Consider the following 17790-nt stretch of genomic DNA (forward strand, 5'->3'; position numbering starts at 1 on the left):
CCTCCTACTTGCAGCCTTCCATCTCTACTCAAACAGGACGGAGGAGCGGATCGAGGACGACACCCTGGCGGTGAAGTACGAGGATGGCAGGTGGTCGAAGCCATATTACGACTGCGGTGGCGGCAACATCTGGATGCTGACCTACACGGTTCCCTTCTTCGGCTACGAAAACGGAACTTATCACTTCAAGTGAGTACTGGTAGCAAAATGTGTGGAATTTATATACCATATACGCTCTGGCATGTATTTGACGGATACCGCCAGATGAACATTCTATAAATAATTTGAGTCAAGGGAAATTTGAGCCCGAACTGGCATTCTCAGTGCCAGCGGTGCACTTTTTTTTTTAGTTTTTGCATAGTGTCAGCAGCAGCATTACGAAAAAATACACAGAAATCTATGAAAGGTAGGGATCTAGAACGAAATTTGAATTAAAAACGAATACCTATTTAAGAGGTAACTTATAATAGCCACAATAGATCCCTCTTCAGCCACTTTATAATATTATTTATTATTAAAATTTTATAGCTCTCTTCAATTAATTTACCTTTTAAGTTTTTATTTAAAAATTTAATTAAATTTTTTACTGTGCATTGAAAAATGCAAGACTTGGAAAGGCAAAGGACTCAAAGGATTCGTATACATTGGCTTTTGTCTCGAGGGCGAACCGAAACAGGAAAAGCAATTGAATAAACTGAATGGCTGCTCTTGGCCAGCTTTTTTGGGTTCCTGTTGTGGCACGTTCAATGTCCCACCAAGCTAGTTGCAATTTTTTGGGGCTGTCTTGTTTTTTTGTCCTCGCCATCGTCCAACTTTTAACTTCAAATTCTGCTCACGCACTGAGGCAAAAAATAAAAAAAAATAAGTAGTGCGTTAAAAGTGCACATTCTTATGAAACTTTTTAACGTTCTGTCTTCTCAACTGAATTTTTCCCTCTTCGAAACTACACATCTCCATCATAGCTATCTTTTCATTATTTTCTTTTGCTTTTATTTTAAATAATTTTCATTTTTCTTCTCCAAATAGTTTTTCACTTGCTCCTGGAGGCGAACTTTTTCAATTGAATGTTGTTACCAAGTTTTATGGGAGTTTCATGGAGCGTGGTTAGATCAATAGGTTGGGAGATGATTTTTGGCCACAATATTTAATTAACACACTGTGATTTTTTATTCTTTTCATGGGGATATTGTTAAAACATCTCTCCTCTTGAATATTTAAAATAATTTGTGGCTTTTAGAAACAGAGAGAGGAAGCCACCATCAGCCTAATGACAGAAGCTAAATGAAAAGCACTTTACTATTTATGACAAAATGGCCACAACAGAACAAGCCATATACACTGGGATATACACACAGATGTGTATGTATATTGTCAGTCATCATGGTTGTCTGCATTGCCACTCTACTTCATCCATAATTCGCAATTATCACTTGGCTGGCAGTAGACAACAGCCAAACAGACAGGACAGACAACATGGCCAGCAGCAGGAGCAGGGCCAAAAGCAGCAACAGCAACAGCAGCAGCAGATTGCAACAGCAAGAACCCATTTTGGCCAACAAACTATTTTCACTTAGTGGCTGAGTTAGTGTCGGAGAGATAGTGGTAGTGTGGAAGCAAGGAGTGGCCAGGAGGATTACGTGGCTTTTGTTTTTCGCAGAAAACCTAAATTGCTTTCGATGCTGTTGCGGAGATGCTGCTGCGTGATGTTTATCGGTTTGCTATCTTAAAAATCATCAGAAAAGCAAATACCAGTTGTGGCCATGATTTAAATCCCCAGATTATTCCAGATTTTTTCAGCCGTTGAAAGTCAGTAAGCCAGATTGCAAGTTGAGGTAGTTATAGTTATAGTTTATCTTAGCGATTGAGAAAGAATACATCATCAGGTTCCTTTAACCGCCTGTCATACCCGGTAGCCTCCCTATAGTCTGGTATTCCGGGCTTCGGATTCGGGCAGTAGCAAGGATACACAATTCGCAGCTCTGGCTCGGCCGTGGCACCTGGTCGAGGTGTAGTCGTAAAACGCATCCTCAGAAACCCTTTTGGCAAATAAGTTCGAATAGAAATTTTCGGTAACACTAATTAGTTGGCTGAAGAACTCACATCGGCGTTGGTAGTACTGACGCTGCCACCAGGAAAGAGGTCTTTGGGGCCATTCCCGGCGTATTATATCCCCAAGGACGTGCGAGAAGAGAAGCACCAGGAGTAGCCAGTGCAGCCACATCAGGCCACTAGATCTCTCTATCAGTACTAAATACTTTTTCGGGAAAATAAAAAGAACAAAGGCTTGCCTAATGGCTTCCGTAATTATAACAAGCAGTTCACTTCAACCTATGTAAGCGTTTAAAATTTAATTACACTCTCGTTAATGCCCTTTCACTGGGATCGCAGGTGGGCTGCCATATTACAGTAGACAACAGACAGCCGGCAGTGTTTTCAAAATTTAATTAAAGCAATCAATTATAAAGTTGGGGCCACGCCCAACACTCACACATGCCTACTTAACGTTCGATGACTTTCCACGCTCAATAAATTTCGCACGCAGTCGGCGGCAAAATGGGGGATTCTGGGGAAGTGTGCGGCTATTAGAGATGGCTCCTGGGCAGGGAATCCTCCATGGCAAAGGCAACTGTCTGCCTTTGGCCGGAAGCTCGGCAACTGCCTGCAATTAGTTGCAACATAAATTTTGGCCTGGCCAAGTGAACGGGGCTGGTATATAGCACAGTGGTATCTGGCATCCGTAAATTGGTTTCTTTAGCCATTTTCTATAGGTTTGTCTCTTTAAGAGTGCAACTCTTTAAGAGTTTAGTTCAGAAATTAAACATTTTGTTGTCAAATTAAAAGTTTTATTATAAAAGGTGAAAGTTTTTGCTTTTAAATTGTAAACTTGCCCAGTACAATTAATGTGAAAATGTTAAAAGTTCGTTAGTTCATTTGGGTTGGGGTCGGTATGGCAGCTGGCCAGTTAAAATAGTCGGACCGCTTCGAATAGAATGCAGCAGGACCACGTCAAACAAAGCTCATTTGTTTCAGCGGCTTAGAGAGCGAGAGACGGGGAAAAATGACTAAAGTTTGCGGCTCTCGCAGGACCCCAGCAGCTCCTGCAGTTGGCCAATGTCCGTTCGTGTCCGTCCGCTTCCGGCTCATGTTAATAATGTGCTGCTATCAGTTTCCCATTAGTTGCTAAAATTAATTTGTTTACGCTGCAGGAAAAAAGCGAAGAGGAAACAGAAATTAAGTGAGAGTACTAAACGAGTCGCGGAGGCAAGTGGCGGAACGGAAACTTGCTAATTAATTTAATTTGCTATGCGGTGTGTGTAGCTGCCTCATTTTTCTTAATTGCATGAAATATGCAGGCGAACTGGCGGAAATGGTGAACCAAGCCAGGCCAGGCCAAAACCAAGCCAAGCCGGGCCGGGAACAATAAGCATCCACATTAAGTTAAAGTTAATTTTATTATAAATTATTTGGCCAAAACGGAATAGGCGCTGCGGCGGTCGGTGGCGGCAAAAAGGCACAAATCACATTAGGCGCCCGCTGTGAAAGGACGTCGAAAGGACCAAAACGAGACGAGCACAAAGGGCGCCTCCTGCTGGGGCAATAATTTTATTTGATTTCATTTAAGTTTCGCTTAACGCTCACAACTCTGCGGGTCTGCGAGTAAAGTTTCAATATTAAACAGCCCGGCATTGGCGGGGGCGTATTGTAATCCCAGAATTGTATTTACTTGACTTATGCATCACAGCTTGGCTTACTCATCCTTACCCATGGCCCTCATCCTTACGTCCTTCTCCACGGCCCCCCTTAATCCTCCACAATTCTCTCTGGGCCAAAGCGTAATGATGCAAACGGAAACGGAAATCTCAAACATACGGGCAATAAGCCAGCCTTTGTGGATCGAATGCAACGTCTGAATGTGCGCCTGATTATGAGTTTGCATGTGCAACATATACAATTTCTCATTTCTCTATCCAGGATTCAGAGTCCGGGCCAAGTCCCGAATGTAAAATTCCAGCAACAGTTCCTAGGATTTATTATAAAGACAGAGGGTTATCCACAGCCAAATGCAAAGAGTTCAGATCAAAAATTTAGAAACATAACACTGTATATCTAATAACCAGAAAACAACTTATTTGTGGTTCTAATTAAAACATATTTTTGACCAAATCGCTGAGCATTACATCTTCCTCTGGGATATCTAATGAAATCACACACAAATATTGGTAGAACCCTAAAAGGCCCGTTTTCATTAAAGGCCGCTCAGTTTAAAGTGCTTCCATAATGGTGTCCGGCTTGAAAGCCCAACGAAAATTTGGGCCAAAATATTTGACAAGCATTTGGGCCGTGTCATCGGGGCCGTATTTGAAATTAGTTTGTAAATGAAGGCCGGACGGTTGGTTGGCTACAAATATGGCAGATGAAGTGTTTGGCTGATGGTGGCAGTGGCCAGTGTGCCGCACTGCCTGCCAGGCGACGAGGTGCAAACTACAAAACTGATTATGGGCATTAGATGGCGCGACCGAAAATTGTGGCACGCATGGCGTATACGTAATGTGCCGCAGCAGCAGATGAGTTGTTTACAAACTGGTCTACAAAATAGTGTGTGCGTGATGGGTTTTCCATGGGTGTGGTGTGTGGAGTGGTGGGTGGAGTGCTTCTGGGGTGTGATGCCATTACGTTTCCAGCCACAACTTTGTCAATGACTCTTTTGTTGCAGCAACTGCTTCGGTGGAAGCTATATTTTTGGTTACACAGCACTAAACTTGGCCAACTTTATGAACTCGCAAATGGGAAAGGAGCTGCGTCGCAGATTTTAAATAGCTGGCACGTGCATGTGTGACGGGGTAATAGGAATCCCTGAATCCCTCGTTCCCCAGAACGAATCCGCACTGTAAACCCACTACTGGGTAAAGCTCTTCGGATGCATTTCACTTATTCACGTAATGCGTGTTTGGTGCACGTGCTCGGAATCCCAAGCTGCAATCCGAAGGACCTCCTAATCCGCCAACCATATGTGGGATTCAGCTTTAAAATGCACTCGAAGTTAAACAAGATTTTCACAGTGATCAACAGGCCGAGCAAACACATTATCTAATAAGTATGTTGGTTGGAAAAACAACTCCCCAGATTATGGCTCATTTGTAGGCATTAGATGGCGAATGGTTCGAGAGTGGCGCTAGTAATATAAATCAAGTATACGCCAGATAGGCAAACATTGTCGCATCAGCAGGTCTTCCTGCTCCTCCTGCGTATCCCAAATACCTCAAAGAGCCAAAAGGCGCAAACTAATAAATCAATATGAGATACACACGTACAGAAAACTCATTCGGTTGGCCGGTCGGTCGGCTCAATCAGCTTATTTTCTAATATCCGTTTACAAATTATCTTTGCCAAACTGTCAACAACAACAAAGCCAGACCAACGACAGACAAAGGGCAGAGGGATCCCAGGACGAAGGACAAATGAAACCACAGCAAATAAAATGGCAGAGGCAAATAAGAAATAACATTCGACATGTACGGATATACTATATATAGTATGTGTATATTCAAAGTCCTGGTAAAAGGCAAAGAAAAAAGGATAGAAAAAAAGGCACAACATAAAGGCGTTGGGATCAACTGCCTGGGAATTAACATAATCATTACGATAATGTAATATGGCCATCGTACAGTTGCCGGTTCGGGTCCCGGCGCTGTGCATTTCCCAGAAGTCCCTTTTTTCGGCCTCGCAATCAATAAGTTGTCAGAAACAATCAAATAAATACAAACTGATATGTCAATATTAACTGACAGCCACACATGCACCATTCGCAGTCTCAATATCCCCAGGAAACCCGACTCCGGACTTGAGTCCCTACCCAAAAAGACCACCTACCCATAACCCCAATATCCGAGACGGAGACCCAATCCATTGCCCACCGGATACGGCAGGGACACAAACATTACGGCCGACGGTGGGTGGCCATGCCAGTTAGGATATTGATAGTGGAGACGAAAACTTTTCGTTGGAACTTTATTCTTTTGAAGCAACCGAATGGAAATGATCTGGAAAAAAACATACTCCTAAAAAAGTCATATCCAAAGGCTATAATATTTGGTTACTCCTCCAGTTTCTCATTCTAAAGTACCAGACTCTTAGACATCTCCAGTCGAAACACAATCACCTATTACATTTTTTAATTTAAGATCAACATTTTTCACAATTTTGCTTACAAAAAATTCTCTAAAACAATTAAGAGAGAGTGAGTTAAAAAAACTGAAACACCAAAGCAAATACCAAAGGGATGCCAGGAGAAAAACTTTCTTTTGACGTTCAGAGGGAGAAAAGGATGAAGGCGAGTGGGCATCCACATCGACGGCTTGAAAATGTGGACGAGGCTATGGGCTGAGATTATGCGTAAAATTCTACATGTGTTCCGTGCTGGTGTTCCGTGTGTGGGTATGTGTGTGTGAATGTGTTGCCCCCCAAATAATCCCATTTGGAGTCCCCGAAACTCCCTCCAACAATCTGCTTAGGTATGCGTGTAATTGGGTGGCTGCCCATTGCCGGCGACGACCTTTTACGAAGGCATACCAGAATGGCAAATATATAGCCTACGGCTATATAGGATTTCAACTAGCCGCCGGAGGAGACGAAGGGGTCGACAGCTTAGTGCACCCTTTTTATGGCTTTATGTCTTTGTAAAACGACAAGGCTAACCCATTCCCATTCTCCCACGTCAACGACAGCAAGAAAATTATTTTCTATAACCGGGCTCGCCGGCCCTCCGATTATCCGATTATCCGGTTTTCAATGTCAGGAAACCGGAACCAAACACGCATGTTAGTTTATCCCCTTCTGTTGGCGAAATCTTTCCTTGGCCATCTTGGACTACCGACTCGGACATATGCACAATCAAAGTGGCAATTTATTGTTTGTTGGCAAAGAAATAGAATTAGAACTGAACTGGATCCATAAATATACGCTACTGACGGTGTACAAGGACAGGGACACTGCTATGGCTACCGCTTTTATTGAATCGAGTTTATAAATGGCGCCATTTGGTTTAAGTGCCGCCCAGTTGATTGTTAAACTGACAAATTAATAACATAAATTTTTAACGCCTCCTGCTGACATTGTCGCTTTTTGTTTCTGTTTCTGTTGTGTCCTTTATCCTGGAACAGAGGAACATCTGGCATCGATATCGACTTGCGGCGCGTGGACATCGACCAGTGTCCGCAGAAGCATACGCCGGGCACCAAGCGACCGCTGAACATCTTCGCCGGAACGGACAAGTGCAAGCAAAGGACCACAATGGTGAGAATTATGGGGCTTACACTGGGGGACTAAGTGTTACTACTACTATTATTTAATTATTTTTTTACGCTAGAAGCTATTAGAAACTATTGAAGATATCTCCCTTATAAGTTTTCTTTTAAGAGTTCTTAGAGAGACAGGCTTTTCTTTTTCATTCTTTGACATTTTTCTCCCAGTGCACACCATTGAATTTTCCGCAGTCAGCACTTAATTTTCATTCCTCCTTCATCCAAATCCCCCCGTCCTTTTCCAGTGCGAACCCATAATGGGTCTGGGCTTTCGGCGCGGATCCTACAAATGTCTGTGCCGCAAGGGATTCTACTTCCCCGATGTGGTCTCGCTGCACAAGTTCTTCAACGGCAGCCTGCTGGAGGAGGAATACGAGAAGCTGATGCTGGTAAGTCATTTCTCGTCAGGACTCTGACTCCGACTCTGGCTCGGATTCGGAGTCGAATGCTGAGTCAAGTGGCTGCCGTAAGAGCCTTACACTCATTAAATATGTATTAGGGCAAGAACTCGACGTACAACAGCAACAGCGAGTACGAGTGCCTGCCGTGCGCCGAAGGATGTGACTCCTGCGAGGACGCCTCGCCCTGCATCGCCGCCCTGAATTGGCCAATGCGGACCAGTATCCTGGCCCTGGCCTGCATCGTGATTGGCCTCCTGCCGCCTGCGGCTTGGTTCACCTTCCGCTACCAGCAGGTTAAGGTGAGAGCTATTTATTATCAACTAACTGAATTGCCTTTCTGCATGAAATATCACTAAGATCCTTGAATAACCACGAGGCTGGCCCGACGGAATAATATTTTTTTATTAAAATCCCTTAATAAGAAAAAGTAAATTAATATTTTTAAATGGAAGGTTAAGTGGGAAATGTGGGTAGCCACGACCGCAAATTATATTTAAAGTTTAGTAATGCCTGTAAACTCTTTAAAAGAACCCCCATAACCTGCTTTATTGGAGCCATTCCGAGTCACTGTTGTGGAATTTTAAACTCTGATAAATCATTTGGAAATCCTGTCAAAAATGGCTTGACAATTGTGGCTAATGGAATTATCCCCGTAACAGACAGAACCTGTCCATCGGAGTCCTTGGTGTTTGTTTTTCACGGACTTGACAGTGGGCACTGGCAAATTCCTCTGATCCGGAGCCGGGGCCAACCTAAGCTGCTGTCATCATTGAGTCGCTAAGCGGCTTACCATTGTTAGAATCGAGTTAATATTGTACGTGTAGAGGTCTCGGCCTTCCATTCAGAAATCCGATGACAGCCAACCCCGAAGGCTGGCAGGAGATAGCGGATATTGTCGCGTATAAACGGAAGTGCAAACATTCGCCACTACCTACAACTTCCGGTTGCCCAGGGATGGGAGGGAGCTGGCCCAAAGCCCAGCTAGAGTCGACACACTCCAATTTGGTAGTGTCACTTGGTCGCTCATTAGATGTCCGAACAAGTCCGGCAGCCGGCGTCCAATTGTCTCTGACTCCCGGTCTTAAACCATTCGCAACTTTGTCCTTCACTGCTTATATTATGCACTGGAAAAAATTTTGGTATACTTATAATCTTTATGAATATTCAGGAAATTAATCCAAGGAGTATGATAAAGATAATTTAAGAAATATTAGTTTTATGGCTTTAAATAAATTTATTTTTGGCAGACCTCTTTCCATATTTACCTTTAAATAAATCTTTCTTTTTACCACTAATTTTAACTTTAACTATTTAATAATTAATTAAACTTTTTTAATTATAATTTTATGAATTTTATATTGTAGATCCCTAGTTTTGCCAAGCATTTATGTGTGAATGCGAAAGTTGTGCAGTGTGCAGTGAAAGTTAGTTATACTATTCCCTTGTTGCTCCGACACTGTTTCTGCCCTGTCTGCCCCACCATCTGGTCCGACTCCGCATCCAGATTTCCCCGGACTGCCATACCCACTTACCCGTTCTCGTTCCACTTGTTCGCGTCCCAAGGCAACTGACCAACTAAACTGTTTTCATTCCTAATGCGATTCTGTCGCATTTGTGTCTCGGTTCATGTCCCCACTGACTGTCAGTGTGTGTGTCTGAATGTGTGATTGTGCTGGTGTGTATCTGTGAGTGTGTGTGCCCAAACTAATTAAATGGCGCTAAACACGGCGTCCGACATCCTGCCAAGTGTGGGCCCAGCTTCCAGTTGTAGTGCTGAAGAGTCTGCAAAAGCTTTCCTTGCCTTGTCCTTGTGCATAAGAAGAAATTGTGCGGATTAAATGATTTCAATTTAAATTTACAAACTTTTAGCAGGACTTTCGAGTTGGTGAGAAACTAATTGGAAATGTTTTATTTGTTATTTTGTCTTTTTTACAGGTTGTAAGGGCCGCCAGTCCGGCTTTATTGCGGGTCATTGCATTGGGAGCCTTTTTCATTTACTGCACGGTAAGTAATTGACAAATCCGTATAATTTAATGTGGAATAAACAGGTTTTTGCTCGAAGTTTTGGGCAAAGTTAATTGACTGCATGGTCAATTCTTTGAACCATTTTAATTCCAATTGAGTGACATAATCAATTTCATTTTCCCGGCTCTGCTCTCAACGATTCAATTAAGGGCAATAGATGCATCCGCTTTATTTACCAGCCGAATTTTGCATTCGGCCAATGGCAAAAAGGACTCCAGCTCAGTGTTATTTTAAACCAATGATGCGACGCTGCCTTCTGCCGGAGGAATTCAAATTCAAAATCAAAATTTGAAGCCATAAATTGCCTCACAATTTGCATTCAATGAAAAATGAGATGGAAAACCGCTTTGGGTTTGGTTGTCAGTCCCGAATATTCCGTCGTGAATCCTGTCGAGTCCTGAATACCGTGCCAACACGAGTGTTCGATTCCGATTTCCATCAATTTCAACACAATTTAATTTGATTGATTTATGGCCCGCCCGAGATGAAAACTAATGGGATGCTGGCCAAATAAACAACTTTAAACGAGTAGCCGGAGAGCAGGGGGATATATTTATATTATGGCAGATTTATTTAGTCGTCTTGAGTATCACTTGACGAACACACAATGGAAGGTCTAAAGGTCTGAGGAGGGTCTGTGGTGTCAGCAGAATTGGCCCTGTGATTTTTTTTTAATATACGTGAGGGAGAATCATAAATAGAAGAAGGAAATATCTGGAAAATCCATTCTATTGTCCTTGAAAGCCAGAAATATTAATAGTGGCTTACTGTCGCCTATTTTTGTGTGCGGGATGTTTCATTGAACTCGCTCTTGGGAATTGATGGCTATTTGCTCTGGGGATTTAAAAAGATAATCCCGGGCAATTGCAATATGACTTCTAAATAAAGCGGGGTTTCATGAGGCTATGAACTGCAATATATCAATTTAAATTTATCCTTTTTCCAGAACATTGTGATGTATCCGAATCCGAACCTCTATACCTGCACTGCTCGCATTTGGCTTCGCGAAATTGGCTTTTCTCTCACCTACGGAGCCCTGATGCTAAAAACCTGGCGGTAAGTTAAGATTACAGTCTCTGATTGATTGCCAGGTTACTGGGAATATCCTGTGATTTCATCCAATTGACACCCAATGCCACTTTACAGGATATCGGTGATATTCCGAGTGCGCTCTGCCAAGGCTGTGAAAATCACAGATGCCGCCCTGTTGAAGAGGCTGGGCATCATTTGTGGGGCCATCGGCACTTGCCTGTTGGTCAGGACACTCGTCTCACCGCCGGACGTTGTCGTTGGCAGGACTGCCGACGACCTGAAGGCGTTTCTCTGCAAGACCGACTGGTGGGACTACACATTCACGTCGAGTAAGTTCAAACACCAAAAACAATATGCCAAAGGCCACTTAAAAGGCAACTCCCTTGCTGCCAACAAAAATGAAAAAGTAAAAAACGTAGGTTACGTATACGCACTGTTGGCTGCAAAAATTTGAAATGGGGGAAAAAATAGACAAAAAATATGTAAATTCAGATATAGAGCAAGAAATGTTACTATAACGAGAGACCAAGATCAAAGACAGTGGGATGAATATTTCGTTTTGAAAAATAGAAAGAGAATACTATCAGAACATTTTGAATGCACACAAATTCCTTGTCAAAAATAATAACAATACTATTATCCCAAGAATAAAATATCTATCGATTTCAATGCATGCTTTCTTGCCCCAATGTGTTGCAACCGTTTTTAGACAAGTTCATGCCACATGCTACGTCTTGTATGTTGAAGTGGGAACCTGCAAGTCTCATATTCCACTTAATTAAAAAAGTTCACAAGCGACTCGAGTGGCTTCTATCTGCATTTGCTCCTTTTCGACCTTTTCCAACGAGCATCTCAAACGCGCAGAACAATTATCGCAAATTGTCGTTCCACTGCGTCCATCACGCACTTTGCAAATGCTAAATAACTTCATTTTACTTTGCTGCAGCACCCATGACGAGAATATTTTACAATTTCATACAACAGTCTGCTTGCCTTCATCTATTTTTTCATCTACAAGGTATTTAGCCCTCGAGTTGTAGCTCGTTATTTTCATTTCGGCATCAAAAAAAGGCATATCCTGGCAGCCATAAAAGTTGCATTTTTTTTAACAATTAAAGCCTTTTTTGCGGCAAATCATAATGTAATTACTTTTGTTGAAGAGGGCGGGGAGCAGCTGCACCTCGGGTTTTGCTAATTAAACCTCAAAGTAGAGTCGGGCAGCCAAAGCAGTGTACAAAGGAACTAATACCGGGATTCCCCCGCCATCTCTTGTTGCAGTGGAGGTCCTGTTCCTGGCCTGGGGTGTTCGTTTGTGCATCATGGTGCGGAAAGCGCCGTCGGAGTTCAACGAGAGCCGCTTCATATCCATGGCCATCTATAATGAGTTCCTGCTCACGTGCTTCCTCAATGTGTCCATGTAAGTAGGATGATTAATTAATATTATATTGATTAACTTATGCACATTTTCTGATTAAAAATAATGCCAAATAACCTTATCTATATCTGCTTTAAATTAGGCTATTTCTGCAATCGCCTGCCAATCCGGACCTACTCTACATTATTTTCTTTTGTCACACCCAACTTACGGTGACCCTGCTGCTGGCCCTCATTTTTGGCAGCAAGGTGAGTAACTGCCTCCCCAAACACTTCAATTGTGTGTCTTGGTCCTGACTTCCCTAGTCTTACTATCTACTCTTCGTATCCTTCAATGCTCAGGTTTACATTGTCCTGCGAAGTGGCAAGTCACATCAGGAGAACATCGGCCTGGGCACCAAGGCATCGGGGGCCAAATTCAATTTTCGCCCCCAGGTGCGAACCTTTGCGAATCCCAGTTCGGTGACCACTTCGACGGTCCCCGTGGCGGGCACCACGTCAGCAGGTGAGTGAAATAACGTGGAGTGTCCTGGCGGCGATAAAGGACAATTGGTCCATTTGTAGTAATGGTCCGGGGATATCGACATCTTATGACAAACGAGACAGTGTCCACTTGACAAATGATCTCTGAGGACGACGCTAGGCGATGGGCGACCTACGATGCTCTATCTTTATAAAGACAAGTTGACTTTTATTTATGGCTTATTATTTGGCAAATTAAAAAATAAGCGAGACAGGCGGCGTCACTAACATGCTTATCGCTGCTGTCTAGACATGAGCCATGGCTTCAAAACGGAAGGACTAGGGGCTGGGGACGCAGGGCGATGGCTGGAGCGTATCTAGTTGACAGGCCAAGATGCTGATTTATGTTCTGATGTTGCTCTGGCTGGTGCTACTGCTTCAAAACAATCTCGACTGTGGTTAACCCCCTGATTCATGTGTGTTTCTCGCATACACGTACGTTTCATGTCCTCGGAAGGAAGCAGCTACAAAGCGCAAACTTCCGCCAAGTTGCCGCCGACGCCATATTTGTTTATCGCTTCGCTGGCTTTGATGTATAAACAACTATGTGTACTCCCCGGGGGGTTTTACGAGGTAGGTACGCCCCACATCCTCCACCTATCCGGTGTTGGGGTCAGGTGGCATCCCCATGGAAAATGGTACAATATTTGCCTAGCGGCCAACTTTAAAGCTGTTAAGATTCTACAATTCAACTACAGGGAATTATTTAAACTGCCAACCATGGCAACTGCCATCCAATCAATTTTGATTAGTAATTCCATCTGTAACTCACCTCTATGCTAGAACTCTGGGCATCAAAATTCCGGTTCCGAGATAATTACACGAATTTTCAATGAAGTACCTGGGTGCAATGGGTTCTATGATATTCAGGGTAAAACACACAAACTGGATTATGTGCTCCCAAAACAATTGCTAGTCCAAGGTATGGATGGACCAGAAAATAAAAAATGTAACACCAGAAGATTCATTTTGCAAGGATGTAATTTTGGGCATTATTGTTCGTGCCAGTTTGGTAGCATCTCCCGGCCATTATCCTTGGGCCTATTGTTATCGCGATGTTTTCTATTCACTACCATGGCAGAGGAGGCGAAAAAAACCTTTTTAATTTTCTGCGCCCCTAGAACTTTTATTGCAAGTGAGAGCGCCGACGACGCTTTATGTTTTAATGCTTTATGGCCGAGCTCTTTTGGCCTCGATAGGCTTTCGTCAGTGGCGGTGGGAGCCTGGTTTTTATTTAATTTTTTATTACTCGTATTTCTATTTTTACACAAAAACGTAACGCATTTTTGTGGCTGCGTAAATTGTGCGTTAAATTTACATTTTTTTTCGGTTGGTTCTGCGTTCTACTGTTGGCTGCCCTTGCTCGAATATCTTTTTGCTAGGCGAGTTTTTAAGCGGCTCTCAATTTGCATATTTAAATTGAACAATCACAAAGTAGCAAACACTCAAATGCCCGCCACACTCACACACACACATGCAGATTTGTATCTGTGTGGCGAATTTTAAATATTTTTGCGAGCGAAAAAAAAGGAATATTGTGTTGCATACTAAGAGGGGCACACATAATAAATTCAATTTTGGCCACTGACGACTGCTCCGCTCGCTTAATTTCCCAGCCATAAATCTAAATTCAACAACGGACAACCTACAAAGCATAAAAAAAGCGGAACAAAACAAAAAACATCAGTAAGCTTTTAATACACTTACCGGAAATACTGGGCAGATCCCCAAAGGACCACAAAGCATTTTCCAAGAATTTTCCTTCTCAGAGGATGTGCCTAACTTATACCGTTCAGTGTGCGAATTGGCTTGTAAATTTATTTGTTTTTCTCCTTATTATTTGAAAGTTGATAACAAGGAGCTGTTTTGAGTGGACGTGGCTTAAATCATACCGACAGCTTTCAAGTGAATTGAACGGCCATTTATCATTCGGGCCGGAGAAACGGAGCACCGGAAGTATCCAGTCAAAGCCACATTAGGGTCCTACCTCCATATCCATTTCTCCACCCATTTCCACAGACCTTACAAACATTACGCATTTAAATTTGAGGTAGCTTCTGGCTGGGTTTTTTTAAGAGGATGGTGTTTTTTTTGGTGGGGGAGTGTGAAACTTTTGACACGGACGGGTAACTTTTTTAGTGCAAAAGTTGGCAGCGGAAAAACAGCAGCACGGTTTTTTGTTTTTTATTCAGGCAGTGGAAGTGGTTCTTGGTTTCTGCAGAACAACTTCAAATAACAGATCCTATCATTCACGGGGGAAAGAAAATACCTGCAAGTGAAAGTCTATATTAATTTAGTTTGTTTGATTTTAATTATTCAAGAAACCATTTAAGACTGTAAAATTTGTCAATGAAATTTTTTACTCAATTAACAGAAACTCTTCACTTTTATTTTTATTTATAATTCGCACAGAAAACAAACTATCCGACCAGGAGGCCCTGGAGGAGATCCGCCAGCTGAGCATGCAACTGCAACGCATCCAGGAGATGGCTCCGCCCAAGGGCGTGGCCGTGATGACCATTTCCAGTTTGCTGGATGGCCTGAAGACACCCGGCGGCATGATGGTGGTTGCCGCCGCGGCTAGTGCCACCACCCACGGGCACTCGGCAGCCAACCGCCAGAGTGCCCTGCCCCTTTTGGCTTTAAATGCCGAGATGCAGAAATATAGCCAACAGAACAACAATGCAAATGGAAGAAGCGCCGTGGGGGGAGGGGGCGGAGTTGGAGGCGGACGGACAAGCATTCCAACTATGGTCCTAGAGACACCGCCCAGCTCCACGCCTCCGTCGACCGCTTTCGAGGAGCGCGCCATGAACACCGAGCTGAGCGGGGATGATTTCCGGGAACAGCTTCTGCGGCGGACAGCCGATGGGCATATCATCTGCAGTCGATGCCTGGACGCGTCGAAGGAGCACTACTACTGCTGTCCACCGCGCAGCGCCTGCGACCATTTGGGGTCGCCGCAGCAGGAGGGCAGCATAAGTTTCGCCAACATCAAGCTGGAGTGCATGTGCTCTCAGTCGGAGGACCTCGACCAGCCGGATCCGGCCCAGCAGGTCCAGCGCCGGCCCACTGTTCGCACGGCGGCCACCAACACTCCACCCACCAGCTGCAAGCGGTCGGCCCGGAATCTCCTCGAGACGGAGCTCAGCATCTCGTATCAAATTTGTGATAATTGTAGAAGTAAGTACAAGCTAACCGGTCGCCGGCGGAGTGGCAGCTACTCCCAGGCCCAGTCCCAGCCCCTGTCCCAGGAACAGCCAGTTCCGGGCCAAGGACAGTCGCGCAGCAGCGAGATCCTGGATCACGTGGAGGTCCAGGTGGAGTCCAGGACCAAGGCAGCTCACTCCACCGACGACATCGTTCTCTACTCTGCCAGTGGTGAAAAGCTCGATGAGCCGCCAGGCAAGGAAACCGAAAGCCAGGGGGGTGCCCCATCCCTGGGAAATGTGTCCAATGCCTCCAACAATTCCACCAGCGGGGGCAGTGGGGGCACCACGCGACCCAAGAGGCCGGATAAGTTAGTCCTGGATCTGAACGATCGGTCCAAGTACACCAAAGAGGTTTCCGTTTAGAAGGATAAAAGGAATTTTGCCAGGATTGTTGAGGTTGTTTAGGGAGAGCTTCCTACTTGATTTAATCAGGACTAAAATTTGAAAGGATATTATAGAACTAGCATAATTTTTAAGACGTTATTATTTATTATTTAAAGTCTTTATCCTTATTCAGAAAACCCTTTCACTAAACAACCTTAATAGCGCCCGGATGCAATCAGAAAAGTTTAAAAATTTGCTTAGGCGCCGTTAAATTATCAAAGACTTTATATAATTATATTTGTATATTTATTTAGATAATTAATTGGTTTAGCTAAAATTGTAGTCATAGGCACTAGAGCACTAAAACACGCGATTTCAACAAATCGGTGGCGGTGTGATTTGCATTGCCAAGCAAAATGATTTGCAACTATAATGAGCCCCAGAATGTTGTTAATATATTGAATTTGGCAAGCAAACACACAGCACACATAGTATTCAACAAAACGCATACAAATTTTGTTGAAAGTCATGTGTTTTAGATGGAATTTAATTACATTTACATTTCGTATATGTACATAATTAAATCTAAATTGCTTACTAATTGAAAATCGCAGCGAATCATTTGCAATGAAAATGTTTTTGAGTATACTCATAATGATAGTGGTAAAATGCATTTGCTGTTAAATATATATATTATATATATTGATACTTGTTAAGTCATATTTAAGTGCCGATCTATTGAAAATGGAAGCCCAACCACAAAAATTACACACACACACACACACACAACATAGGCTGACTGAACAGAAGAGACCCACTGACACACTCTGTTTATAATGCCCACTTTGTAAAATAGTTAATAAAAGTTGATGTGAACTGTAAAATACACATATCTCCTTATAAACTCACACAATACCTTCCAACTAAATATATATATGAATATATAGTGTATAAATCAAATTTAGCTCTAATTATACTTACAATTAAATACTAATTAGCTGTCGTACATTTGGCTGCAATATTACAAGTACTTTAACATCGATTCAATGCTAACAATTGCCCACCCCGTCGCTAAAAAACAAAACCAAATAGGAACAATCGAAGAGAACTATGTTTAAAAATTCTGTGTTGTCGCTTGGAAAATGACCAGATAATTGCATGTATTATGTACTGTAGTTAAGCGTTGATGTTATTGAGTTGGAAATAGTCGTACATTAAATGTATGGCAAGTGCGTTTGTTTTAAAAGCAATCCAATAAATGGCGAAAACTACTGAATGTAAAACACAGATGCTATCGGCTTTTTATTTGTTTTGGCAGAGTGGATTGGATTTTAGAGCAATCTGGCTGCTGAAAAAAAAAGTTAATTAAGTATACTCAGCGTTGTACTTGCACTTCCGGTGAGTATCTATGTATCTATCTATCTTTGTATTTGTTTGTTATGTGGGGGTGGATGTGTTGTGCCGACTTTTCCCCCACCAAGTAGATGAAAAGTGTTGGCGCCTTTTTGCGCTTTATGAGCACGTTATGGTTTTTATCTTTATGGACATGCCTGCTGCCTTGTGACCCTTTTTGCCATTTATGCCTACCATTTCAGGAAT

At 43.0% G+C, this 17790-nt stretch overlaps 2 protein-coding genes across 3 annotated transcripts in view; one reads left to right on the forward strand and one right to left on the reverse strand.

The window, feature by feature from the left end:
* LOC6495901 overlaps nt 1-17474 on the forward strand; it is a 47383-nt gene extending 29909 nt beyond the window's left edge. Inside the window, exons 4-14 of one of the 2 annotated variants that reach the window (XM_001959784.3) lie at nt 15-189; nt 7161-7293; nt 7547-7690; nt 7801-8001; nt 9638-9706; nt 10674-10783; nt 10874-11088; nt 12038-12176; nt 12277-12382; nt 12476-12638; nt 15068-17474. In XM_001959784.3, the coding sequence (XP_001959820.2) occupies nt 15-189; nt 7161-7293; nt 7547-7690; nt 7801-8001; nt 9638-9706; nt 10674-10783; nt 10874-11088; nt 12038-12176; nt 12277-12382; nt 12476-12638; nt 15068-16230 (2618 nt within the window). In that variant the 3' untranslated portion in view covers nt 16231-17474. Of the gene's footprint in view, nt 1-14; nt 190-7160; nt 7294-7546; nt 7691-7800; nt 8002-8059; nt 8110-9637; nt 9707-10673; nt 10784-10873; nt 11089-12037; nt 12177-12276; nt 12383-12475; nt 12639-15067 lie in introns of those variants that run through there. The other variant, XM_032450485.1, reaches the window with a different exon arrangement.
* Nucleotides 1828-2267, reverse strand: LOC6494706. Its single transcript, XM_001959782.4, has 2 exons — nt 2101-2267; nt 1828-2036 (listed from the first exon to the last, which is right to left on the reverse strand). The coding sequence occupies exons 1-2, from the start codon at nt 2219-2221 to the stop codon at nt 1855-1857; spliced, it is 303 nt and encodes a 100-aa protein (XP_001959818.2). The 5' UTR covers nt 2222-2267; the 3' UTR covers nt 1828-1854.
* Nucleotides 17475-17790: the final 316 nt, after the last annotated feature.

This window comes from Drosophila ananassae, chromosome 3L (genome assembly GCF_017639315.1).
Source record: "Drosophila ananassae strain 14024-0371.13 chromosome 3L, ASM1763931v2, whole genome shotgun sequence".
NCBI lineage: Eukaryota > Metazoa > Arthropoda > Insecta > Diptera > Drosophilidae > Drosophila > Drosophila ananassae.

What these genes read in the sequence shown, in the direction of transcription:
- LOC6494706 (XM_001959782.4), bottom strand. Translation starts at nt 2,221, where the DNA reads ATGTGGCTGCACTGGCTACTCCTGGTGCTTCTCTTCTCGCACGTCCTT. An exon ending in TCAGTACTACCAACGCCGAT is followed by an intron (nt 2,037 to 2,100) that starts GTGAGTTCTTCA and finishes ATTTGCCAAAAG; the next exon opens with GGTTTCTGAGGATGCGTTTT.